At 32.1% G+C, this 27,910-nt stretch overlaps 1 protein-coding gene across 1 annotated transcript in view; it reads right to left on the minus strand.

The window, feature by feature from the left end:
* Window positions 1–271: 271 nt before the first annotated feature.
* LOC127709435 (cysteine and tyrosine-rich protein 1-like) overlaps window positions 272–27,910 on the minus strand; it is a 28,907-nt gene continuing 1,268 nt past the window's right edge. Inside the window, exons 2-4 of the mRNA XM_052214977.1 lie at window positions 24,855–24,996; window positions 23,244–23,419; window positions 272–663 (exon numbers count right to left, since the gene is read on the minus strand). Of these exons, the coding sequence (XP_052070937.1) occupies window positions 557–663; window positions 23,244–23,419; window positions 24,855–24,996 (425 nt within the window). The 3' untranslated portion in view covers window positions 272–556. The remainder of the gene's footprint in view (window positions 664–23,243; window positions 23,420–24,854; window positions 24,997–27,910) is intronic.

Consider the following 27,910-nt stretch of genomic DNA (forward strand, 5'->3'; position numbering starts at 1 on the left):
AGAAGCTATAATACCATTTATTTAAAAAAACATTTTGAACAAATTTTTTACCTAGACACAAACCGTCGGTTAACCACAACTACTACCAGTATGTAAAAAGTAAAAATAAGAAGATGTGGTATGACTGCCAATGAGACAACTTTCCAAAGGTGACAAATGACGTAGCCGTTAGAAACTATAGATCACCGTACGACCTTCAACAATGAAAAAAACCCAAACCGCCTTGCAAGCTATAAAAGGCCACGATAGGGAAAATGTAAAACAAATCAAACAAGAAAACTAACGGTCTGATTTATATAAACAAAGATAAAAAAAAACAATAAACGAAAAACAAATATGATATACAGCAACACTATGTCATTATATAGATATAAGAAGATGTGGTATGAGTGCCAATGAGACAACTCTCCATCCAAGTCAAAAGTTATAAAAGTATAGTCTATTTTGATATTTGACATATAGATAAATCTGTATGATTAGCATTAATTTCAAAATACTCAAAGCAATTTTAAAATGTCATTATACTATGCTTATATAATATTTAATAATTAAATAGTTAACTGGGATGCTGGCCAGGCATAGCTGCTTGATTATATGCCGGTGGTGGGACAAATCCACTGTTGTCATTGACACCATACGGCTGACTGAACCCTGCTTGCATACCTGAAATGACATAAAATCTGCTTATACAATAACTTAATACGCATGCATAAGTTTGTGAACGATAAAAATGATTAAAACAGTCCTAACGTACACATATTGTGTGATATGCACAAAATATTGTCCATGTAAAGCACTGACTATTCATCTTTTCTTCTTCTTTTGTAAAAAAAGGGGGGGTCAAGGTTTTTTTTCTCAGGACAAACATTTTTTTATCTACTTCAATAATAAGCAATTTTTTTTAATAAAATACAGATTCAAGATTCAATATAATTACAAACAATAATACTTAACGAGACAGGACAGACAAAACACAAATATATAATATGGTTTAAAAGACATTTGATTAGATTAGACCGTTGGTTTTCTCGTTTGAATGGTTTTACACTAGTAATCTTTGGGGCCCTTTATAGCTTACTGTTCGGTGTGAGCCAAGGCTCCGTGTTGAAGACCGTACTGTGACATATAATGGTTTACTTTTATAAATTTTGACTTGGATAGAGAGTTGTCTCATCGGCACTCATACCACATCTTCTTATATCTATTTGGTATTTCATAATTTCCTTTACGAAAATTGATAATTTCTTTTGCACTTATGCGTAACATAAAGACAGCAGACAAGTAAATTTGTCCATGCATGGATTAACACGCATTGATTAATGTTCAAAATAACGTGAATTGAATGATTTCCAAACAAACCCCTTTGAATCTATAGTATTTTTTGAATTTACACATGGTATTGCATAACGTCACACGTGTAATATACCACTCTGAACATGATTGTCTATCGTGCACAATACCAGTAACCCGAGTAACAATATTGTCACTTGAAACCTTCCCAAAACCCCTTGGATTCAAAACTTTAAACTTGAAACTTTTATTTCTCAAGACTCCATTAGGAGTGTGTGACTATTAACAGTAATAATAACAATAACATAATTACAAAACAATGAAATGATTGAAATGACATGGTTACATATACAATGGTATAAAGTGCATGTTCTATGAAATCTACAGTGGGAGACAAACCTACTCTATAACAGACAAAACAATTTGGCAAAATTTTGCAAGTTTGACAAGTATGTTGTATAAGGACATCATTCGTAAATATAACTCAGCATACAGTCATCTTATACGTTCGGGTATTTCACATCCAATCTTTTATGGTAATATTCTTTACAAAGCACAAAAAATGTCAGTATTCACCTCAAAAGCTAACAAAACCTTTAAACAGACTTATTAAGAAGGGATATAGTTACGATACTGTTGTCAGGTCATTAGAGATTGCATATTTTGGCTTTAATATTGATTCACTTATATAGGGTTAAAAAATACAACATACAGAATTTCACAAAATCTGGTTTATCGCAGAGATTTTAAAGAATTTAACTCAAATATGAAGTTTTATAAATATTTCATGAAGATTGAGAAAATCCTGAGCCTTAACTATGATGACTCAGCATAAATTCACAGTTTACAGTATGCATGGTTTACTTAAGGCCCTGATTTCAAAATAAATTCATAATATATGCCTATTTGTGATTTAAATTGTTTAGAAGTGCTTATATTTAATGACATGTGAGGCCCCAGGCGGCAAAAAACAGAAAAAAAATGCCTACCCTGGGTCATAAAACAGATAATTTAACTTGTAAATGCTATGATTTTATTATTTTCAAGGTCTTTTGTAAACAAAACAATAACTGTGCTGGAAAGTTATGCAAAAATAAGATGTAAGCATTCTTTTCTATCAAGCTTTTATTGAATTTATGCACCAAACTGATATCTTCTTAAATACAATTTTGCAAATATGGCTTTGTTTAGACACTTCTAGTTCATACATTAACTAAATTATGTTAGTTATATGGTTAGAGATGAAACTGTTGTGACAAGAATTCTTAACTGACCATTTGAGACAGAAATTGTGAACTTTCATTGACAAATAGGCATACAGTAGGATGTGGACTGGAGACACAGGCAGGATTGGATACTTTGTATAATCTGGAATCATGTTGAAATGATTAACTACTAAACAATACATTTATAGTATTCTAAAATGCTTTCAATTTGTTATTAGAATAGTTTCAAACATGTTTTATACATTTCATGTCAGAAAACATGCACATAGGGTAAGCTGGCAATAATTAAAGTCTTGTTTTCAAATTCTTTAAAAAACTGAAACAGGGGTAGAGGTATGAAATGTACTGTAAATGGAAACTTAGAGTATATGCAGTGATTTCCTTAAGGCTACAATTCTGATAAATAAGTATTGTTGTGAGAAAAAGTGTTTTTAGAAGGTTTTCTATTTGAATAAATGTTTGTATAGGTTGCACTTTGTAAATACAGCTGTTTCTCAAACCACGCCTCTTTTGGGGAGATATATAATATTCATAGATATGTTAATTTGTTAATGTACTGGTTCCCATTTATGATCCCTGTGTTTCATGTCATAGAGACATCACTTGGGAATGTAACCAGTACAGAAAAACATGGTAGCGCCTAAATTTTAATTCTTAGGAGATCCAAATATGAAGGTAAGGGTTGTATAGCATTTTAGTATAAGTTTAAACTCATAGAAGTTCGGGTCATATAAATGTTGAAAATATGCCGCACAGCCCTATATTTTGACCTTTGAATAAAATAGTAGTGCATATAAACTTTCCGTTCTGGGATATTTTTTTTCACGAAACTTCATAGTAAAAGTGTCACAGTTTTAGCCGCAATGGGAGTTCCTATGGGAAATTGCATTGTCTATATTTACAGAATTGCAACCTATATAGGGTTAAAAAATAGAACATGCAGAATTTCACAAAATCTGGTTTATCGCAGAGATTTTAAAGAATTTAACTCAAATATGAAGTTTTATAAATATTTCATGAAGATTGAGAAAATCCTGAGCCTTAACTATGATGACTCAGCATAAATTCACAGTTTACAGTATGCATGGTTTACTTAAGGCCCTGAATTCAAAATAAATTCATAATATATGCCTATTTGTGATTTAAATTGTTTAGAAGTGCTTATATTTACTCTTCGCAGTCATTGCAACTCATTGATCCTTCCTAAATAATTTTGTTGGGTTATTTTTGTCCTGTCGATAACCCAAAAGTAAGCCGTAACACCTAAATATGTTTTTTTGTGACCGCAGCATTAAAAAGTACAAGCTAGAATTACAAAATGACCTCAATAAAACTTACAATAGTGTGTTCTATCCTAAATATATACTAAATATTCCACATTGCTAGAAACAGGGAAAATATTTAGGAAATGTGAGGCCCCAGGGGGCAAAAAACAGGAAAAAAATGCCTACCCTGGGTCATAAAACAGATAATATCACTTGTAAATGCTATGATTTTATTATTTTCAAGGTCTTTTGTAAACAAAACAATAACTGTGCTGGAAAGTTATGCAAAAATAAGATGAAAGCAGTCTTTTCTATCAAGCTTTTATTGAATTTATGCACCAAACTGATATCTTCTCAAATACAATTTTGCAAATATGGCTTTGTATAGACACTTCTAGTTCATACATTAACTAAATTATGTTAGTTATATGGTTAGAGATGAAACTGTTGTGACAAGAATTCTTAACTGACCATTTGAGACAGAAATTGTGAACTTTCATTGACAAATAGGCATACAGTAGGATGTGGACTGGAGACACAGGCAGGATTGGATACTTTGTATAATCTGGAATCATGTTGAAATGATTAACTACTAAACAATACATTTATAGTATTCTAAAATGCTTTCAATTTGTTATTAGAATAGTTTCAAACATGTTTTATACATTTCATGTCAGAAAACATGCACATAGGGTAAGCTGGCAATAATTAAAGTCTTGTTTTCAAATTCTTTAAAAAACTGAAACAGGGGTAGAGGTATGAAATGTACTGTAAATGGAAACTTAGAGTATATGCAGTGATTTCCTTAAGGCTACAATTCTGATAAATAAGTATTGTTGTGAGAAAAAGTGTTTTTAGAAGGTTTTCTATTTGAATAAATGTTTGTATAGGTTGCACTTTGTAAATACAGCTGTTTCTCAAACCACGCCTCTTTGGGGAGATATATAATATTCATAGATATGTTAATTTGTTAATGTACTGGTTCCCATTTATGATCTCTGTGTTTCATCTCATAGAGACATCACTTGGGAATGTAACCAGTACAGAAAAACATGGTAGCGCCTAAATTTTAATTCTTAGGAGATCCAAATATGAAGGTAAGGGTTGTATAGCATTTTAGTATAAGTTTAAACTCATAGAAGTTCGGGTCATATAAATGTTGAAAATATGCCGCACAGCCCTATATTTTGACCTTTGAATAAAATAGTAGTGCATATAAACTTTCCGTTCTGGGATATTTTTTTTCACGAAACTTCATAGTAAAAGTGTCACAGTTTTAGCCGCAAAGGGAGTTCCTATGGGAAATTGCATTGTCTATATTTACAGAATTGCAACCTATATAGGGTTAAAAAATAGAACATGCAGAATTTCACAAAATCTGGTTTATCGCAGAGATTTTAAAGAATTTAACTCAAATATGAAGTTTTATAAATATTTCATGAAGATTGAGAAAATCCTGAGCCTTAACTATGATGACTCAGCATAAATTCACAGTTTACAGTATGCATGGTTTACTTAAGGCCCTGAATTCAAAATAAATTCATAATATATGCCTATTTGTGATTTAAATTGTTTAGAAGTGCTTATATTTACTCTTCGCAGTCATTGCAACTCATTGATCCTTCCTAAATAATTTTGTTGGGTTATTTTTGTCCTGTCGATAACCCAAAAGTAAGCCGTAACACCTAAATATGTTTTTTTGTGACCGCAGCATTAAAAAGTACAAGCTAGAATTACAAAATGACCTCAATAAAACTTACAATAGTGTGTTCTATCCTAAATATATACTAAATATTCCACATTGCTAGAAACAGGGAAAATATTTAGGAAATGTGAGGCCCCAGGGGGCAAAAAACAGGAAAAAAATGCCTACCCTGGGTCATAAAACAGATAATATCACTTGTAAATGCTATGATTTTATTATTTTCAAGGTCTTTTGTAAACAAAACAATAACTGTGCTGGAAAGTTATGCAAAAATAAGATGAAAGCAGTCTTTTCTATCAAGCTTTTATTGAATTTATGCACCAAACTGATATCTTCTCAAATACAATTTTGCAAATATGGCTTTGTATAGACACTTCTAGTTCATACATTAACTAAATTATGTTAGTTATATGGTTAGAGATGAAACTGTTGTGACAAGAATTCTTAACTGACCATTTGAGACAGAAATTGTGAACTTTCATTGACAAATAGGCATACAGTAGGATGTGGACTGGAGACACAGGCAGGATTGGATACTTTGTATAATCTGGAATCATGTTGAAATGATTAACTACTAAACAATACATTTATAGTATTCTAAAATGCTTTCAATTTGTTATTAGAATAGTTTCAAACATGTTTTATACATTTCATGTCAGAAAACATGCACATAGGGTAAGCTGGCAATAATTAAAGTCTTGTTTTCAAATTCTTTAAAAAACTGAAACAGGGGTAGAGGTATGAAATGTACTGTAAATGGAAACTTAGAGTATATGCAGTGATTTCCTTAAGGCTACAATTCTGATAAATAAGTATTGTTGTGAGAAAAAGTGTTTTTAGAAGGTTTTCTATTTGAATAAATGTTTGTATAGGTTGCACTTTGTAAATACAGCTGTTTCTCAAACCACGCCTCTTTGGGGAGATATATAATATTCATAGATATGTTAATTTGTTAATGTACTGGTTCCCATTTATGATCTCTGTGTTTCATCTCATAGAGACATCACTTGGGAATGTAACCAGTACAGAAAAACATGGTAGCGCCTAAATTTTAATTCTTAGGAGATCCAAATATGAAGGTAAGGGTTGTATAGCATTTTAGTATAAGTTTAAACTCATAGAAGTTCGGGTCATATAAATGTTGAAAATATGCCGCACAGCCCTATATTTTGACCTTTGAATAAAATAGTAGTGCATATAAACTTTCCGTTCTGGGATATTTTTTTTCACGAAACTTCATAGTAAAAGTGTCACAGTTTTAGCCGCAAAGGGAGTTCCTATGGGAAATTGCATTGTCTATATTTACAGAATTGCAACCTATATAGGGTTAAAAAATAGAACATGCAGAATTTCACAAAATCTGGTTTATCGCAGAGATTTTAAAGAATTTAACTCAAATATGAAGTTTTATAAATATTTCATGAAGATTGAGAAAATCCTGAGCCTTAACTATGATGACTCAGCATAAATTCACAGTTTACAGTATGCATGGTTTACTTAAGGCCCTGAATTCAAAATAAATTCATAATATATGCCTATTTGTGATTTAAATTGTTTAGAAGTGCTTATATTTACTCTTCGCAGTCATTGCAACTCATTGATCCTTCCTAAATAATTTTGTTGGGTTATTTTTGTCCTGTCGATAACCCAAAAGTAAGCCGTAACACCTAAATATGTTTTTTTGTGACCGCAGCATTAAAAAGTACAAGCTAGAATTACAAAATGACCTCAATAAAACTTACAATAGTGTGTTCTATCCTAAATATATACTAAATATTCCACATTGCTAGAAACAGGGAAAATATTTAGGAAATGTGAGGCCCCAGGGGGCAAAAAACAGGAAAAAAATGCCTACCCTGGGTCATAAAACAGATAATATCACTTGTAAATGCTATGATTTTATTATTTTCAAGGTCTTTTGTAAACAAAACAATAACTGTGCTGGAAAGTTATGCAAAAATAAGATGAAAGCAGTCTTTTCTATCAAGCTTTTATTGAATTTATGCACCAAACTGATATCTTCTTAAATACAATTTTGCAAATATGGCTTTGTTTAGACACTTCTAGTTCATACATTAACTAAATTATGTTAGTTATATGGTTAGAGATGAAACTGTTGTGACAAGAATTCTTAACTGACCATTTGAGACAGAAATTGTGAACTTTCATTGACAAATAGGCATACAGTAGGATGTGGACTGGAGACACAGGCAGGATTGGATACTTTGTATAATCTGGAATCATGTTGAAATGATTAACTACTAAACAATACATTTATAGTATTCTAAAATGCTTTCAATTTGTTATTAGAATAGTTTCAAACATGTTTTATACATTTCATGTCAGAAAACATGCACATAGGGTAAGCTGGCAATAATTAAAGTCTTGTTTTCAAATTCTTTAAAAAACTGAAACAGGGGTAGAGGTATGAAATGTACTGTAAATGGAAACTTAGAGTATATGCAGTGATTTCCTTAAGGCTACAATTCTGATAAATAAGTATTGTTGTGAGAAAAAGTGTTTTTAGAAGGTTTTCTATTTGAATAAATGTTTGTATAGGTTGCACTTTGTAAATACAGCTGTTTCTCAAACCACGCCTCTTTTGGGGAGATATATAATATTCATAGATATGTTAATTTGTTAATGTACTGGTTCCCATTTATGATCCCTGTGTTTCATCTCATAGAGACATCACTTGGGAATGTAACCAGTACAGAAAAACATGGTAGCGCCTAAATTTTAATTCTTAGGAGGTCCAAATATGAAGGTAAGGGTTGTATAGCATTTTAGTATAAGTTTAAACTCATAGAAGTTCAGGTCATATAAATGTTGAAAATATGCCGCACAGCCCTATATTTTGACCTTTGAATAAAATAGTAGTGCATATAAACTTTCCGTTCTGGGATATTATTTTTCACGAAACTTCATAGTAAAAGTGTCACAGTTTTAGCCGCAAATGGAGTTCCTATGGGAAATTGCATTGTCTATATTTACAGAATTGCAACCTATAGGTTGCACTTTGTAAATACAGCTGTTTTTCGAACCACGCCTCTTTTGGGGAGATATATAATATTCATAGATATGTTAATTTGTTAATGTACTGGTTCCCATTTATGATCTCTGTGTTTCATATCATAGAGACATCACTTGGGAATGTAACCAGTACAGAAAAACATGGTAGCGCCTAAATTTTAATTCTTAGGAGGTCCAAATATGAAGGTAAGGGTTGTATAGCATTTTAGTATAAGTTTAAACTCATAAAAGTTCAGGTCATATAAATGTTGAAAATATGCCGCACAGCCCTATATTTTGACCTTTGAATAAAATAGTAGTGCATATAAACTTTCCGTTCTGGGATATTATTTTTCACGAAACTTCATAGTAAAAGTGTCACAGTTTTAGCCGCAAAGGGAGTTCCTATGGGAAATTGCATTGTCTATATTTACAGAATTGCAACCTATATAGGGTTAAAAAATAGAACATGCAGAATTTCACAAAATCTGGTTTATCGCAGAGATTTTAAAGAATTTAACTCAAATATGAAGTTTTATAAATATTTCATGAAGATTGAGAAAATCCTGAGCCTTAACTATGATGACTCAGCATAAATTCACAGTTTACAGTATGCATGGTTTACTTAAGGCCCTGAATTCAAAATAAATTCATAATATATGCCTATTTGTGATTTAAATTGTTTAGAAGTGCTTATATTTACTCTTCGCAGTCATTGCAACTCATTGATCCTTCCTAAATAATTTTGTTGGGTTATTTTTGTCCTGTCGATAACCCAAAAGTAAGCCGTAACACCTAAATATGTTTTTTTGTGACCGCAGCATTAAAAAGTACAAGCTAGAATTACAAAATGACCTCAATAAAACTTACAAAAGTGTGTTCTATCCTAAATATATACTAAATATTCCACATTGCTAGAAACAGGGAAAATATTTAGGAAATGTGAGGCCCCAGGGGGCAAAAAACAGGGAAAAAAATGCCTACCCTGGGTCATAAAACAGATAATAAAACTTGTAAATGCTATGATTTTATTATTTTCAAGGTCTTTTGTAAACAAAACAATAACTGTGCTGGAAAGTTATGCAAAAATAAGATGTAAGCAGTCTTTTCTATCAAGCTTTTATTGAATTTATGCACCAGACTGATATCTTCTTAAATACAATTTTGCAAATATGGCTTTGTTTAGACACTTCTAGTTCATACATTAACTAACCATTAACTAACTTATGTTAGTTATATGGTTAGAGATGAAACTGTTGTGACAAGAATTCTTAACTGACCATTTGAGACAGAAATTGTGAACTTTCATTGACAAATAGGCATACAGTAAGATGTGGACTGGAGACACAGGCAGGATTGGATACTTTGTATAATCTTGAATCATGTTGGAATGATTAACTACTAAACAATACATTTATAGTATTCTAAAATGCTTTCAATTTGTTATTAGAATAGTTTCAAACATGTTTTATACATTTCATGTCAGAAAACATGCACATAGGGTAAGCTGGCAATAATTAAAGTCTTGTTTTCAAATTCTTTAAAAAACTGAAACAGGGGTATGGGTATGAAATGTACTGTAAATGGAAACTTAGAGTATATGCAGTGATTTCCTTAAGGCTATAATTCTGATAAATAAGTATTGTTGTGAGAAAAAGTGTTTTTAGAAGGTTTTCTTTTTGAATAAATGTTTGTATATAGGGTTTAAAAATAGAACATGCAGAATTTCACAAAATCTAGTTTATCGCAGAGATTTTAAAGAATTTAACTCAAATATGAAGTTTTATAAATATTTCATGAAGATTGAGAAAATCCTGAGCCTTAACTATGATGACTCAGCATAAATTCACAGTTTACAGTATGCATGGTTTACTTAAGGCCCTGAATTCAAAATAAATTCATAATATATGCCTATTTGTGATTTAAATTGTTTAGAAGTGCTTATATTTACTCTTCGCAGTCATTGCAACTCATTGATCCTTCCTAAATAATTTTGTTGGGTTATTTTTGTCCTGTCGATAACCCAAAAGTAAGCCGTAACACCTAAATATGTTTTTTTGTGACCGCAGCATTAAAAAGTGCAAGCTAGAATTACAAAATGACCTCAATAAAACTTATTATAGTGTGTTCTTTCCTAAATATATACTAAATATTCCACATTGCTAGAAACAGGGAAAATATTTAGGAAATGTGAGGCCCCAGGGGACAAAAAACAGGGAAAAAAATGCCTACCCTTGGTCATAAAACAGATAATATAACTTGTAAATCCTATGATTTTATTATTTTCAAGGTCTTTTGTAAACAAAACAATAACTGTGCTGGAAAGTTATGCAAAAATAAGATGTAAGCAGTCTTTTCTATCAAGCTTTTATTGAATTTATGCACCAGACTGATATCTTCTTAAATACAATTTTGCAAATATGGCTTTGTATAGACACTTCTAGTTTATACATTAACTAACTTATGTTAGTTATATGGTTAGAGATGAAACTGTTGTGACAAGAATTTTTAACTGACCATTTGAGACAGAAATTGTGAACTTTCATTGACAAATAGGCATACAGTAAGATGTGGACTGGAGACACAGGCAGGATTGGATACTTTGTATAATCTGGAATCATGTTGGAATGATTAACTACTAAACAATACATTTATAGTATTCTAAAATGCTTTCAATTTGTTATTAGAATAGTTTCAAACATGTTTTATACATTTCATGTCAGAAAACATGCACATAGGATAAGCTGGCAATAATTAAAGTCTTGTTTTCAAATTCTTTAAAAAACTGAAACAGGGGTAGGGGTATGAAATGTACTGTAAATGAAAACTTAGAGTATATGCAGTGATTTCCTTAAGGCTATAATTCTGATAAATAAGTATTGTTGTGAGAAAAAGTGTTTTTAGAAGGTTTTCTATTTGAATAAATGTTTGTATAGGTTGCACTTTGTAAATACAGCTGTTTTTCAAACCACGCCTCTTTTGGGGAGATATATAATATTCATAGATATGTTAATTTGTTAATGTACTGGTTCCCATTTATGATCTCTGTGTTTCATATCATAGAGACATCACTTGGGAATGTAACCAGTACAGAAAAACATGGTAGCGCCTAAATTTTAATTCTTAGGAGGTCCAAATATGAAGGTAAGGGTTGTATAGCATTTTAGTATAAGTTTAAACTCATAAAAGTTCAGGTCATATAAATGTTGAAAATATGCCGCACAGCCCTATATTTTGACCTTTGAATAAAATAGTAGTGCATATAAACTTTCCGTTCTGGGATATTATTTTTCACGAAACTTCATAGTAAAAGTGTCACAGTTTTAGCCGCAAAGGGAGTTCCTATGGGAAATTGCATTGTCTATATTTACAGAATTGCAACCTATATAGGGTTAAAAAATAGAACATGCAGAATTTCACAAAATCTGGTTTATCGCAGAGATTTTAAAGAATTTAACTCAAATATGAAGTTTTATAAATATTTCATGAAGATTGAGAAAATCCTGAGCCTTAACTATGATGACTCAGCATAAATTCACAGTTTACAGTATGCATGGTTTACTTAAGGCCCTGAATTCAAAATAAATTCATAATATATGCCTATTTGTGATTTAAATTGTTTAGAAGTGCTTATATTTACTCTTCGCAGTCATTGCAACTCATTGATCCTTCCTAAATAATTTTGTTGGGTTATTTTTGTCCTGTCGATAACCCAAAAGTAAGCCGTAACACCTAAATATGTTTTTTTGTGACCGCAGCATTAAAAAGTACAAGCTAGAATTACAAAATGACCTCAATAAAACTTACAAAAGTGTGTTCTATCCTAAATATATACTAAATATTCCACATTGCTAGAAACAGGGAAAATATTTAGGAAATGTGAGGCCCCAGGGGGCAAAAAACAGGAAAAAAAATGCCTACCCTGGGTCATAAAACAGATAATAAAACTTGTAAATGCTATGATTTTATTATTTTCAAGGTCTTTTGTAAACAAAACAATAACTGTGCTGGAAAGTTATGCAAAAATAAGATGTAAGCAGTCTTTTCTATCAAGCTTTTATTGAATTTATGCACCAGACTGATATCTTCTTAAATACAATTTTGCAAATATGGCTTTGTTTAGACACTTCTAGTTCATACATTAACTAACCATTAACTAACTTATGTTAGTTATATGGTTAGAGATGAAACTGTTGTGACAAGAATTCTTAACTGACCATTTGAGACAGAAATTGTGAACCTTCATTGACAAATAGGCATACAGTAAGATATGGACTGGAGACACAGGCAGGATTGGATACTTTGTATAATCTGGAATCATGTTGGAATGATTAACTACTAAACAATACATTTATAGTATTCTAAAATGCTTTCAATTTGTTATTAGAATAGTTTCAAACATGTTTTATACATTTCATGTCAGAAAACATGCACATAGGGTAAGCTGGCAATAATTAAAGTCTTGTTTTCAAATTCTTTAAAAAACTGAAACAGGGGTAGGGGTATGAAATGTACTGTAAATGGAAACTTAGAGTATATGCAGTGATTTCCTTAAGGCTATAATTCTGATAAATAAGTATTGTTGTGAGAAAAAGTGTTTTTAGAAAGTTTTCTTTTTGAATAAATGTTTGTATATAGGGTTTAAAAATAGAACATGCAGAATTTCACAAAATCTGGTTTATCGCAGAGATTTTAAAGAATTTAACTCAAATATGAAGTTTTATAAATATTTCATGAAGATTGAGAAAATCCTGAGCCTTAACTATGATGACTCAGCATAAATTCACAGTTTACAGTATGCATGGTTTACTTAAGGCCCTGAATTCAAAATAAATTCATAATATATGCCTATTTGTGATTTAAATTGTTTAGAAGTGCTTATATTTACTCTTCGCAGTCATTGCAACTCATTGATCCTTCCTAAATAATTTTGTTGGGTTATTTTTGTCCTGTCGATAACCCAAAAGTAAGCCGTAACACCTAAATATGTTTTTTTGTGACCGCAGCATTAAAAAGTACAAGCTAGAATTACAAAATGTCCTCAATAAAACTTATTATAGTGTGTTCTTTCCTAAATATATACTAAATATTCCTCATTGCTAGAAACAGGGAAAATATTTAGGAAATGTGAGGCCCAAGGGGGCAAAAAACAGGGAAAAAAATGCCTACCCTTGGTCATAAAACAGATAATATAACTTGTAAATGCTATGATTTTATTATTTTCAAGGTCTTTTGTAAACAAACCAATAACTGTGCTGGAAAGTTATGCAAAAATAAGATGTAAGCAGTCTTTTCTATCAAGCTTTTATTGAATTTATGCACCAGACTGATATCTTCTTAAATACAATTTTGCAAATATGGCTTTGTATAGACACTTCTAGTTCATACATTAACTAACTTATGTTAGTTATATGGTTAGAGATGAAACTGTTGTGACAAGAATTCTTAACTGACCATTTGAGACAGAAATTGTGAACTTTCACTGACAAATAGGCATACAGTAAGATGTGGACTGGAGACACAGGCAGGATTGGATACTTTGTATAATCTGGAATCATGTTGGAATGATTAACTACTAAACAATACATTTATAGTATTCTAAAATGCTTTCAATTTGTTATTAGAATAGTTTCAAACATGTTTTATACATTTCATGTCAGAAAACATGCACATAGGGTAAGCTGGCAATAATTAAAGTCTTGTTTTCAAATTCTTTAAAAAACTGAAACAGGGGTAGGGGTATGAAATGTACTGTAAATGGAAACTTAGAGTATATGCAGTGATTTCATTAAGGCTATAATTCTGATAAATAAGTATTGTTGTGAGAAAAAGTGTTTTTAGAAGGTTTTCTATTTGAATAAATGTTTGTATATAGGGTTAAAAAATAGAACATGCAGAATTTCACAAAATCTGGTTTATCGCAGAGATTTTAAAGAATTTAACTCAAATATGAAGTTTTATAAATATTTCATGAAGATTGAGAAAATCCTGAGCCTTAACTATGATGACTCAGCATAAATTCACAGTTTACAGTATGCATGGTTTACTTAAGGCCCTGAATTCAAAATAAATTCATAATATATGCCTATTTGTGATTTAAATTGTTTAGAAGTGCTTATATTTACTCTTCGCAGTCATTGCAACTCATTGGTCCTTCCTAAATAATTTTGTTGGGTTATTTTTGTCCTGTCGATAACCCAAAAGTAAGCCGTAACACCTAAATATGTTTTTTTTTGTGACCGCAGCATTAAAAAGTACAAGCTAGAATTACAAAATGACCTCAATAAAACTTACAATAGAGTGTTCTATCCTAAATATATACTACATATTCCACATTGCTAGAAACAGGGAAAATATTTAGGAAATGTGAGGCCCCAGGGGGCAAAAAACAGAAAAAAAAAATGCCTACCCTGGGTTATAAAACAGATAATTTAACTTGTAAATGCGATGATTTTATTATTTTCAAGGTCTTTTGTAAACAAAACAATAACTGTGCTGGAAAGTTATGCAAAAATAAGATGTAAGCAGTCTTTTCTATCAAGCTTTTATTGAATTTATGCACCAGACTAATATCTTCTTAAATACAATTTTGCAAATATGGCTTTGTTTAGACACTTCTAGTTCATACATTAACTAACTTATGTTAGTTATATGGTTAGAGATGAAACTGTTGTGACAAGAATTCTTAACTGACCATTTGAGACAGAAATTGTGAACTTTCATTGACAAATAGGCATACAGTAAGATGTGGACTGGAGACACAGGCAGGATTGGATACTTTGTATAATCTTGAATCATGTTGGAATGATTAACTACTAAACAATACATTTATAGTATTCTAAAATGCTTTCAATTTGTTATTAGAATAGTTTAAAACATGTTTTATACATTTCATGTCAGAAAACATGCACATAGGGTAAGCTGGCAATAATTAAAGTCTTGTTTTCAAATTCTTTAAAAAACTGAAACAGGGGTAGGGGTATGAAATGTACTGTAAATGGAAACTTAGAGTATATGCAGTGATTTCCTTAAGGCTATAATTCTGATAAATAAGTATTGTTGTGAGAAAAAGTGTTTTTAGAAGGTTTTCTATTTGAATAAATGTTTGTATAGGCTGCACTTTGTAAATACAGCTGTTTCTCAAACCACGCCTCTTTTGGGGAGATATATAATATTCATAGATATGTTAATTTGTTAATGTACTGTTTCCCAATTATGATCTCTGTGTTTTATCTCATAGAGACATCACTTGGGAATGTAACCAGTACAGAAAAACATGGTAGCGCCTAAATTTTAATTCTTAGGAGGTCCAAATATGAAGGTAAGGGTTGTATAGCATTTTAGTATAAGTTTTAACTCATAGAAGTTCAGGTCATATAAATGTTGAAATATGCCGCACAGCCCTATATTTTGACCTTTGAATAAAATATTAGTGCATATAAACTTTCCGTTCTGGGATATTATTTTTCACGAAACTTCATAGTAAAAGTGTCACAGTTTTAGCCGCAAAGGGAGTTCCTATGGGAAATTGCATTGTCTATATTTACAGAATTGCAACCTATATAGGGTTAAAAAATAGAACATGCAGAATTTCACAAAATCTGATTTATCGCAGAGATTTTAAAAGAATTTAACTCAAATATGAAGTTTTATAAATATTTCATGAAGATTGAGAAAATCCTGAGCCTTAACTATGATGACTCAGCATAAATTCACAGTTTACAGTATGCATGGTTTACTTAAGGCCCTGAATTCAAAATAAATTCATAATATATGCCTATTTGTGATTTAAATTGTTTAGAAGTGCTTATATTTACTCTTCGCAGTCATTGCAACTCATTGATCCTTCCTAAATAATTTTGTTGGGTTATTTTTGTCCTGTCGATAACCCAAAAGTAAGCCGTAACACCTAAATATGTTTTTTTGTGACCGCAGCATTAAAAAGTACAAGCTAGAATTACAAAATGACCTCAAAAAAACTTACAATAGTGTGTTCTATCCTAAATATATATTAAATATTCCACATTGCTAGAAACAGGAAAATATTTAGGAAATGTGGGGCCCCAGGGGGCAAAAAATTGAAAAAAAAATGCCTACCCTGGGTCATAAAACAGATAATTTAACTTGTAAATGCTATGATTTTATTATTTTCGAGGTCTTTTGTAAACAAAACAATAACTGTGCTGGAAAGTTATGCAAAAATAAGATGTAAGCAGTCTTTTCTATCAAGCTTTTATTGAATTTATGCACCAGACTGATATCTTCTTAAATACAATTTTGCAAATATGGCTTTGTTTAGACACTTCTAGTTCATACATTAACTAACTTATGTTAGTTATATGGTTAGAGATGAAACTGTTGTGACAAGAATTCTTAACTGACCATTTGAGACAGAAATTGTGAACCTTCATTGACAAATAGGCATACAGTAAGATGTGGACTGGAGACACAGGCAGGATTGGATACTTTGTATAATCTTGAATCATGTTGGAATGATTAACTACTAAACAATACATTTATAGTATTCTAAAATGCTTTCAATTTGTTATTAGAATAGTTTAAAACATGTTTTATACATTTCATGTCAGAAAACATGCACATAGGGTAAGCTGGCAATAATTAAAGTCTTGTTTTCAAATTCTTTAAAAAACTGAAACAGGGGTAGGGGTATGACATGTACTGTAAATGGAAACTTAGAGTATATGCAGTGATTTCCTTAAGGCTATAATTCTGATAAATAAGTATTGTTGTGAGAAAAAGTGTTTTTAGAAGGTTTTCTATTTGAATAAATGTTTGTATATAGGGTTAAAAAATACAACATACAGAATTTCACAAAATCTGGTTTATCGCAGAGACTTTAAAGAATTTAACTCAAATATGAAGTTTTATAAATATTTCATGAAGATTGAGAAAATCCTGAGCCTTAACTATGATGACTCAGCATAAATTCACAGTTTACAGTATGCATGGTTTACTTAAGGCCCTGAATTCAAAATAAATTCATAATATATGCCTATTTGTGATTTTAATTGTTTAGAAGTGCTTATATTTACTCTTCGCAGTCATTGCAACTCATTGATTCTTCCTAAATAATTTTGTTGGGTTATTTTTGTCCTGTCGATAACCCAAAAGTAAGCCGTAACACTTAAATATGTTTTTTTGTGACCGCAGCATTAAAAAGTACAAGCTAGAATTACAAAAAGACCTCAATAAAACTTACAATGGTGTGTTCTATCCTAAATATATGTAGGACTCGGAGGTGCGATGGGGACGCTGAAGTGCGATGGTCACGCTGAAGTGCGATGGTCTACGCCGAAGTGCGATGGTCTGTTCGCTGACGTGCGATGGTCTATATATGTCATCTGTCACAGTTCCATACTAAATGAGAAATCGTTCTCTTTAAATTTGCTGCATGTGAACATTATTCTGCGCTAACAGTTTATCTTTACTTTCTACCTCTCATCTGAGATAACTATAATTATGTCTTAAAGTAATCTCAGCTTCCAGCTCTCATGATTTCCACGTTTACCGTAATATCATAATACGGAGAGTCTGTCTGCGGAATCATGTGTAGTTAGAGAATTCCAAGCTCCATCGTACGTAAAAAACTCATGTAGATTTCAAAAAGAGGATCTGCTACAGATGCTAATTTCCCCCCGTCTACTAATTATTCACCGTTCCGGTGGTATTAAAAATTAATTTATTTGTATTCATCTTAAATATGAAAAAAACTTTCCATTTTTTTTTTCTGTCGCAATAAAAACCACCGACGGTGATAAGTTTATTGGGACCTTATCATATTAAAATTGAGAATGGAAATGGGGAATTGCATTTTAAACAGCTATCACATTTTTAGTCACTGGTTTTTATGGAAAATAACCATTGCATGTGAACATGAAAAACATTGAAGATATAGTTTACGTAATCCATCGCACTTCAGCGTAACCACCATCGCACTTCGGCGTAGCTATCAACAATATAGCGTCACAATGCCACCATCGCATTTCAGCGTGTTTAAAAACGCAATTCATCGTCAAACCATCGCACATCAGCGTGACCATCGCGGTTCGGAGTACCATCGCGGTTCGGAGTCCTACATATATACTAAATATTCCACATTGCTAGAAACAGGGAAAATATTTAGTAAATGTGAGGCCTCAGGGGCAAAAAACAGAAAAAAAATGCCTCCCCTGGGTCATAAAACAGATAATTTAACTTGTAAATGCTATGATTTTATTATTTTCAAGGTCTGTTGTAAACAAAACAATAACTGTGCTGGAAAGTTATGCAAAAATAAGATGTAAGCAGTCTTTTCTATCAAGCTTTTATTGAATTTATGCACCAGACTGATATCTTCTTAAATACAATTTTGCAAATATGGCTTTGTTTAGACACTTCTAGTTCATACATTACCTAACTTATGTTAGTTATATGGTTAGAGATGAAACTGTTGTGACAAGAATTCTTAACTGACCATTTGAGACAGAAATTGTGAACTTTCATTGACAAATAGGCATACAGTAAGATGTGGACTGGAGACACAGGCAGGATTGGATACTTTGTATAATCTTGAATGTTGGAATGATTAACTACTAAGCAATACATTTATAGTATACTAAAATGCTTTCAATTTGTTATTAGAATAGTTTCAAACATGTTTTATACATTTCATGTCAGAAACCATGCACATAGGGTAAGCTGGCAATAATTAAAGTCTTGTTTTCAAATTCATTAAAAAACTGAAACAGGGGTAGGGGTATGAAATGTACTGTAAATGGAAACTTAGAGTATATGCAGTGATTTCCTTAAGGCTATAATTCTGATAAATAAGTATTGTTGTGAGAAAAGTGTTTTTAGAAGGTTTTCTATTTGAATAAATGTTTGTATAGGTTGCACTTTGTAAATACAGCTGTTTCTCAAACCACGCCTCTTTTGGGGAGATATATAATATTCAGAGATATGTTAATTTGTTAATGTACTGGTTCCCATTTATGATCTCTGTGTTTCATCTCATAGAGACATCACTTGAGAATGTAACCAGTACAGAAAAACATGGTAGCGCCTAAATTTTAATTCTTAGGAGGTCCAAATATGAAGGTAAGGGTTGTATAGCATTTTAGTTTAAGTTTAAACTCATAGAAGTTCAGGTCATATAAATGTTGAAAATATGCCGCACAGCCCTATATTTTGACCTTTGAATAAAATAGTAGTGCATATAAACTTTCCGTTCTGGGATATTATTTTTCACGAAACTTCATAGTAAAAGTGTCACAGTTTTAGCCGCAAATGGAGTTCCTATGGGAAATTGCATTGTCTATATTTACAGAATTGCAACCTTTAGGGTCTTTGCATCGAAATTAAACATATTTTTCTGAAAACCAGTTGTTGGCATGACACGGGTTATGTTCTTCTCATATATTTTATGATGGTATAATACTAAACCCCTAAGAGGAGGGATTGTGCCTGATTTTCATATGATGAAGACATAGTCTTTCAATCAGTTCAATTGAGGTCTGGAGCTGGCATGTCAGTAACTGCTAGTAGTCTGTTGTTATTTATGTATTATTGTCATTTTGTTTATTTTCTTTTGTTTCCTATTCTGACATCGGACTCGGACTTCTCTTAAACTGAGTTTTACTGTGCGTACTGTTGTACGTATGTTTTTTCTACATTGGCTAGAGGTATAGGGGAGGGTTGAGATCTCAAAAAACATGTTTAACCCCGCCGCATTTGTGCGCCTGTCCCGAGTCAGGAGCCTCTGGCCTTTGTTAGTCTTGTATCATTTTTAATTTTAGTTTCTTGTGTATAATTTGGAGTTTAGTATGACGTCCATTATCACTGAACTAGTATACATATTTGTTTAGGGACCAGCTGAAGGACGCATCCGGGTGCGGGAGTTTCTCGCTGCATTGAAGACCCATTGTTGGCCTTCGGCTGTTGTCTGCTCTATGGTCGGGTTGCTTTCTCTTTGACACATTCCCCATTTCCATTCTCAATTTTATTGAAGTTATCAGAAGAAAATCGCAATACTTTATATTATAAGGCTAATTTTTCTTTCATTTCAGAAATAAATATATTTAAACAGATAGTGAAATTCATCCCCAATTTCATATGAATCAAATAAAAAGAACAAACACGCGTCCCTTTAGTAAAACCATTGGATGCCCGCTATTATAATCATGAGTTGAGTGTAAATATCATTAATTATTGATATTACCAGCAAGGACAAATTTTCTTACTGAAGCTGGCGAAAAAATTTTGTTTAAGTTTATTAAGATTGAAACAAGAATATATATTAATAACACCATGTCCCGCTCGCATTATTGCATTTTCATATTCAGTGAACCGAGAGATTTGTGTCAAAATCCTAATTTTACATATATAGCAAAGAGTTCATTAAGTTTTTACCCAAATAACTACAGTAACTAAATCGTTTAACAATTGATCTACTTTGGTGAAATGTTTTATATTACTTTTTCCATAGCATTTACAATAAGCATTAATGAACAATTTTGGATTTACCACATATCGTATATCTGGATAATGAATTTTCTCGATATTGGCAAAGATTAATGACTTCAAACTTGAATCTATGACAAACGTGAAGTCTTCAGCTTCCCAACTGTCAACTTAGTTATCTGGTCTTTGAATTTACCGATTGTTTACTTGTTTACTTTTCCCGATAGCGACACTTTTTTCTGGAAAAACTACAAGAACGAGCGTTCAGATTCATCTACAATGACTACAATAACTCATACGAAAAATTACTTGAACAATCTAAACTTCCAATGCTTAAAATCAGACGCATAGGAACCATGGCATTAGAAACTTAAAAATTGTGACAAAATCCAGTCCTGAGTTCTTACACAATATATCAAATTTTAAAGATAACTCATATTTGTTTAGATATAAACTCACAGTTAATTTACCACGACCAAGAACTACAAGGTAGGGCAAAAGGAGCTTTAGCTTTGAGGCAGCAAAGTTGTGGAACTCCCTGCCTAACCATGCACGGAGCCTCTCAACTTTTTTTTGTTATTTTTTTAGCTTGCTTGCTTTGTTTAATGCATGTTGCTTATCTATTATATTATGCATGTGTTTTATTTATATGTGTGCTGTGTATTCAGTCAAATGTGCTTATAATTTGTTATTTGTTTTGTAAATATCAAATCGGTTAAGAGCTCTAAATAAAATTTACTTACTAACTTACTTACTTTACTGGGTATCACATGGCGGGGTACATTTATGTATGCATAGAAGGAAACGCTTACACTGTCGGCGCACCCGTTCTCTCTCCTTTTGGAGATTATGCAGTTCACTCAGGTTTTATTTTTATCTTGATTTGTATCTTCTTAAGGTGGTACCAAACATCTTGACTAAAATTAATTTGGCTCGTTTAATTTTCATAAAATTTTGACAAAATATTTACTTTGACCCTTTGACAAATATATAAAAATTTAAAAAAATTGAACCACACACTATTTACCGGATTTGTAATAACATAAGCAACACGACGGGTGCCACATGTGGAGCAGGATCTGCTTACCCTTCCGGAGCACCTGAGATCACCCCCAGTTTTTGGTGGGATTCGTGTTGCTTAGTCTTCTATGTTGTGTCATCTGTACTATTATTTGTCTGTTTGTCTTTTTATTTTTGGCCATGGCGTTGTCAGTTTGTTTTCGATCTATGAGTTTGACTGTCCCTCTGGTATCTTTCGTCCCTCTTTTATCGGAAATATTTCATTGGATATATAGCAGTTTGACAAACACTAATTTTGATCATTGAGAATCTTAATATTTTTTTAACAATAGAATGTGATCAAAACGTTCAGCTGATTTTACAGAGTTATCTCCCTGTAGTGTTATGTACCACCTTAATTGATTTATGAGATTTGTACATCGATAAACTTCTGTTGCCTTTAGCTTGATATAAGGTATCTACAGAATAAGCTAAAAGGTCAGACTTTTTGTATCTATGGAAGAATTTAGTATAGATATTTAGTGTTTTTTTGGTAACGAGTTTCTGAATCAAATAATTTATCAGTTATACGTAAATAACGTTGATTGAAATCTAGAACATTAAATCAGACACGAGCATAGCGAACGGGTTTTAAAATATCCACACCACAAGAAGGAACATAAGGAAAAAAACACTGTCCAAAACATGAAAATTAACAATAGGAAACGAAAAATTACATCTTTAAAGGTAAATACTGAAATACTACAAAAGGAGAATGATTGTTGTTATTGAAAATTTACAGCTTTAATCATCTTGTCATAGTCAGAATATCTAGCCCGATAGATGACTACATGGGAATGTCAACATCGACACCAACCCTTGACCAACAGATCTTGGGTTTCGATCCGATATGGGAGTCTCGGGATTATACCAAGGTCGATGAGAAAAACGCAATGTCAAAATCTATAAGATATACATCTATATCCCAAATGAATCAATATTCCAGAGCTTGGATTCCCATCAGGATGTCATTGAGAGAAAATTACTGCTTATATAAAAGCTTCTACGGTCTGTTAGGATTCTATTTTGGAATTTCAAAGTTAAAGTCACAGTTTTGAACGTTTTATGGACAACATTATATCTTTTTACGGAATATGGGCATCATTAAAGAGATATATATATATATTCTATTCGTGGAAAACCATGTTTTTTGTAGTGTATCACCGAACGTTATATAAATAAATTATGCAACAGTTCATGATACAGAAAATAATCAAAATATTAAACCTGTTTGATTCGACGTAGCAACGTATGAAATATTCGGTTGTGCTTGTGTGATAATCTGTCCGTGAGCAGCTGGTCTTGATCTAGCACATGCACAACACAAACATACGGCAATCGTCACAACTGAACTTATGGCTACAATCACACCAATTACAATGCCAACAATTGCTCCGACCGATCTACAAATTTAACCAATATTATAGTATATATGTATTAGACGTCGACTCGATGTCTATAAAGACACGTCGTTGTATGAGTGTTATAATGATGTAACTTTCTTTTTTCCAAATGTTGGAAATTGAATATGAAGTTAAAGAGCACAACATCATAAATATTTGACTTAGATATAGAAAGTTATCCAATAATCTGATGTATAAATTTGAAGAACAACTCTTTGTTCCATTAACAAGCACCCTAAATGAACAAAGGACTATTTATTGTGAAGACAAAGCACTGCTATACAAAAAAAAGTGTTTTGTTTTTATAAGTAATTTCATATATTTGTATTCACCGTGTAGAACGCCACATGCAGGATGTTGGCTATGTTTGGCACGGGGTGGCAGTTTTGAAGCGAAGTAAAACGATGAATGTAAGTTAATGTATCAAAATATCTTTTTTAAGAATTGTTAGTACCAAATCATGTATTGCACGGAAGGAACCGAATCATAATCTATTTCCAGCAAGCAGAAGCAGACGTTTTCAGTGCTCAGTTTTCTCAAACACCTCTCCCTAGTTTTCCGTGTTGCAGATTTTGAGGCTTCATATGCAAGTTTACGGATAAAAAACTACTTTTGACGATTTTTCCCGTATGATTTATATAGACATGAATTCCTATCATGGAATTTAACCAAATACCAGCTTCTTAGTTTAAATTTATTTGTTTTAAAACTAATTTTTTCATCAAAATATAATGTGTCGCTCGTGGTGTCAGATTTTGCGTCTCAAGGAGTAGAAACATTTATTATTAAAATAATGATATAGTGTAAGTCATTGTCAACTTTTTAACTAGGGGCCCTGTTTTTTACTCCAAAAAGAAGAACAAATATAGAAAGAAAACAATAAAACAGAGGCAAAAGATACCAAAGGGACATTTAAATTCACAAGTCGAAAATTAACTGATAACGCTATGGCCAAAAAAAAAAAGAGACGATTACAAAAAGACAAAGAACAGTACACAAAACACAACGTAGAAAACTAAAGACTGAGCAACACGAACCCAACCAAAAACCGGGGTGATCTCAGGTGCTCTGGAAGGGTAGCAGATCCTGCTCAACATGTGGTACCCATGATTAATACGACTTTAACAAAAATATAAGTGAAACAATGTTTGGCGCCTCAACTGTCTGCTTTAGGCATATTTAAAATAAAATAACTGTATAAATTCTCGCAAAAAGTAAGTTTATGGTGTACCTTGCAGATCAGCTAGTGTTTTTCTGTCGTAATTAAAGGATGGTAATTTTATCGCATATCAAATTTAACATATATTGTACATAGTTTTCAAAGTAGATTTTAAACGTTACACTAGGATAAATGCACATGCCATACAAATTAGTAATCGTAAATTAATTAGTTTTATTAACATTGCCAAAATGCTTAAATGCATTATTCACTTACAGTGTAAGACTAGAATAGATATAACCATAGTTACTGTAACAGCACGGATCAGACGTTAATGAATAGCAGCATCCATCGATACAATATTTATAACTAGTGTAGCCATAGCTATAATAGGAACAGTATGACGCACTGGTAAATCCTGAGGATAGAAATATATGCTTTAATAGTACACGTATGTTAAACACATTCAATCTAATATACCTTTCCAACTAAATATGTATTGGCCTTTCCATTTTAATGTTAATGTAGTGTTCTTTGAATTTTAAGATACAGTGGCTGTCATGGTTTTAAGGATATTTCTATGAAATACATTTCTCAACTACTGACAACACTGTTTTATACAAGTGCAAAAGAATAACTTTAGTTATTATGAGTCTAAATACTATTTCGTAACTCCTCCTTATTCAAATAAGCGGTAGTATGGTTATTTCATGCTCAACCGGTAGAGTTATGTGTTGTGTTATTGATAATCTTTCATTTTAGTAAATCAGGAATGAGTGAATGAATGTTACTTTTATGAAGAAAAAGACGAAAATAAGTGCATAAGCAATTAGTTTCTGTTAATTCTCAATTATTTATTTTCTTTAAATTGAAAAATTATAAATATTAACGTACACCGTCCCTATGTCGTCACCGGCCTAAAGCCGTCGTCCGGAAATCACGCGTTATTCTCGCTTAATACAACACAAGGCAAAGTTCAGAAGCGGTTTATTTTGAAGCCATAAGTATCTATTTTTATTCCTTATTATTGCTTTATTATAATTAAGCTTCATGTAGCCTCCATTGTCGGATGTTTGGGGCCTTGGTAAAATGGTATTGATGGCATGCTGGGCGACGCATTCCTGACATTTTGTATGTTTTGGGCGATGGTACCGTACGATGCCATTTTGAAACGTGACGTCATTCTTCTAAGTTCATTCTATCCAAAAATAGTTTGTCTTGAATTAGAACAAAATCGGAATTCCCTAACATCATCGAACAAGCCAAAAATAGACGGAAACTGAGGTGACGACTTTAAGACGATACTGACGACTTAAAGTCTGCCAATTATTTCCAATAGTTATGTCCAACAATTCGTCACAAATATACAAGAAAATAGTCAAATAACGTCTTTTACTTCACATTATCGTTAAGAAGCTTTTCCTAAGTCAACAGTCCGTCTGTTCGTCTTGTAGAGGAAATATTTGTTAAACCTGTTTTCCCCAAAAAATTAAAGGAACTTTATTACTACGCCGGAAACAGGCTTTGTTTTAGGATCTGTTTTTACCATGTGTTATTTTTCAGAATCGTTACCAAAATGTATTGTGTTATCTTAGTTGAAAACAGTTCAAACAAAACATTAATATATGATTATTATAATGTTCGTCATGCCTTAACCATTTACTGTAAATGAGTTTGAGTAAAAAAAATATTGCCTATTGTCTAGTGTCTATGATATTTGCCGTATGCGCCGATATCAAACACCAGACATGCCGGAAAACGGTTTATGTCTTGCTTATCATTAAACTTAGTTCTTTATTGATTTGTTCGGAGGATATTTTCGTTAAACTGTCATACAGTTTTTTTAAAGTCGTTTACGTTCAACTAAAACTGTCCCAGGCCTATGATTGGGCTTTTCTCGTTGCCTTTAGTTTTATTTCCTTGGTTGTGTTGTTTCTTTGGCATATCCCCCCATTTTGGATCCCAAACTCACGTACCTAGAATGACTCTCTCCGATAGAGTAAAGGGAAAAGTTGCAATGGATGCTAAAATGGGTGCATCTACGGTTTTGACGTCAGAAGATGAAATATCACTCGTTAATTACATCAAATACATGGCACAACGAGGATTCCTTCTGTCGGTATCTCAGGTCCTAGGATTTGCTTGGTACATCGCTAAAGAGCATCCCGGGGCAAGAGTCTTCAATGAGTCTGGACCCACAGAGGAATGGTGGAGTGCGTTTCTATAATTGCTTCATAATTAACTATGTTTACTGGATTTAAAGTGTACTGTTTCATGAAAATTGTATTTACTTTGTAAAATAATTGCTGCAAAACTTAGTTTGTGAATAATGAACAATAATAAGAGTTCATTTGATTTTGTGTTGACTATTTGTTTTAAAAAAGAAATGAGTTGACGACCTAAAGATGGGCTAATATTATATGACGACCAATGGACGTGATATGTGACGACTTATAGACGTGACCGTCCGGGTGTCGTCTGGCTTTCCCCTGTGTAGTTTAGACGATAAGTTACCATATTTCCGAATGTTTGACGGCCTCATACTAAAGAAATATCGAATCCTGAATATTTTTTCTGCATTATTACCTATTTACATTGCGTCTTAAGGTCGTCATGTCATTACATTGTATTAGAAAGTGCGGACCCATGACGACTTCGGGACGGTTACATTTTACCTAAAATACGAAATACTGGTATGATATTTCATGAGAATTTTTATATAAGACAAGGGAGAATTGCCATTGACTATTTGTATCATTGAAAATAGAACAGTATTGTAAATTTTACCTAATTTGGTTGTGAACTCATTTCTTTAAAACAACAAATGTAATTAAAAAAAAATCATTTTAACAATGTGATGTACTACATTTCGGAAAAAATGTAGAAAACTTCATTAGCACTCACTCAAAATATGGAAAATGTTATGTTAAAGGGGTCTTGAATTCAGTTCGACAGCTTCAGACAAACTAACTTTTTACCCTATTTCACCTTGACCAATCACTACTTTATCTTAAATTCAGTACCAAAATTTATGTATAATAGGATTTCATCGCCATACTGACTTTTTGAGGCATAAAACATGAAAAATAAACTGGTTAGGTGTATGAAAACTATTTACAATAATACACTGTCCACATTAGGGACTATATTCAAAGGACCATAACTGTGTTTCCGGATCTATAATTGGTGACAAAATATTTGGCAATCAATATCCGCTATGTGAGGGAAGATTAATTGTTGAATATCTGCTGTTTTGTTTCTTGGAAATTTCAAAGTCTATCTAAGCTAATGGTCAAACTTCAGGAGCAATCGGTTTTCAACCCACCCGCTTT

Source organism: Mytilus californianus, unplaced genomic scaffold (genome assembly GCF_021869535.1).
Source record: "Mytilus californianus isolate M0D057914Y unplaced genomic scaffold, xbMytCali1.0.p SCAF_7, whole genome shotgun sequence".
NCBI lineage: Eukaryota > Metazoa > Mollusca > Bivalvia > Mytilida > Mytilidae > Mytilus > Mytilus californianus.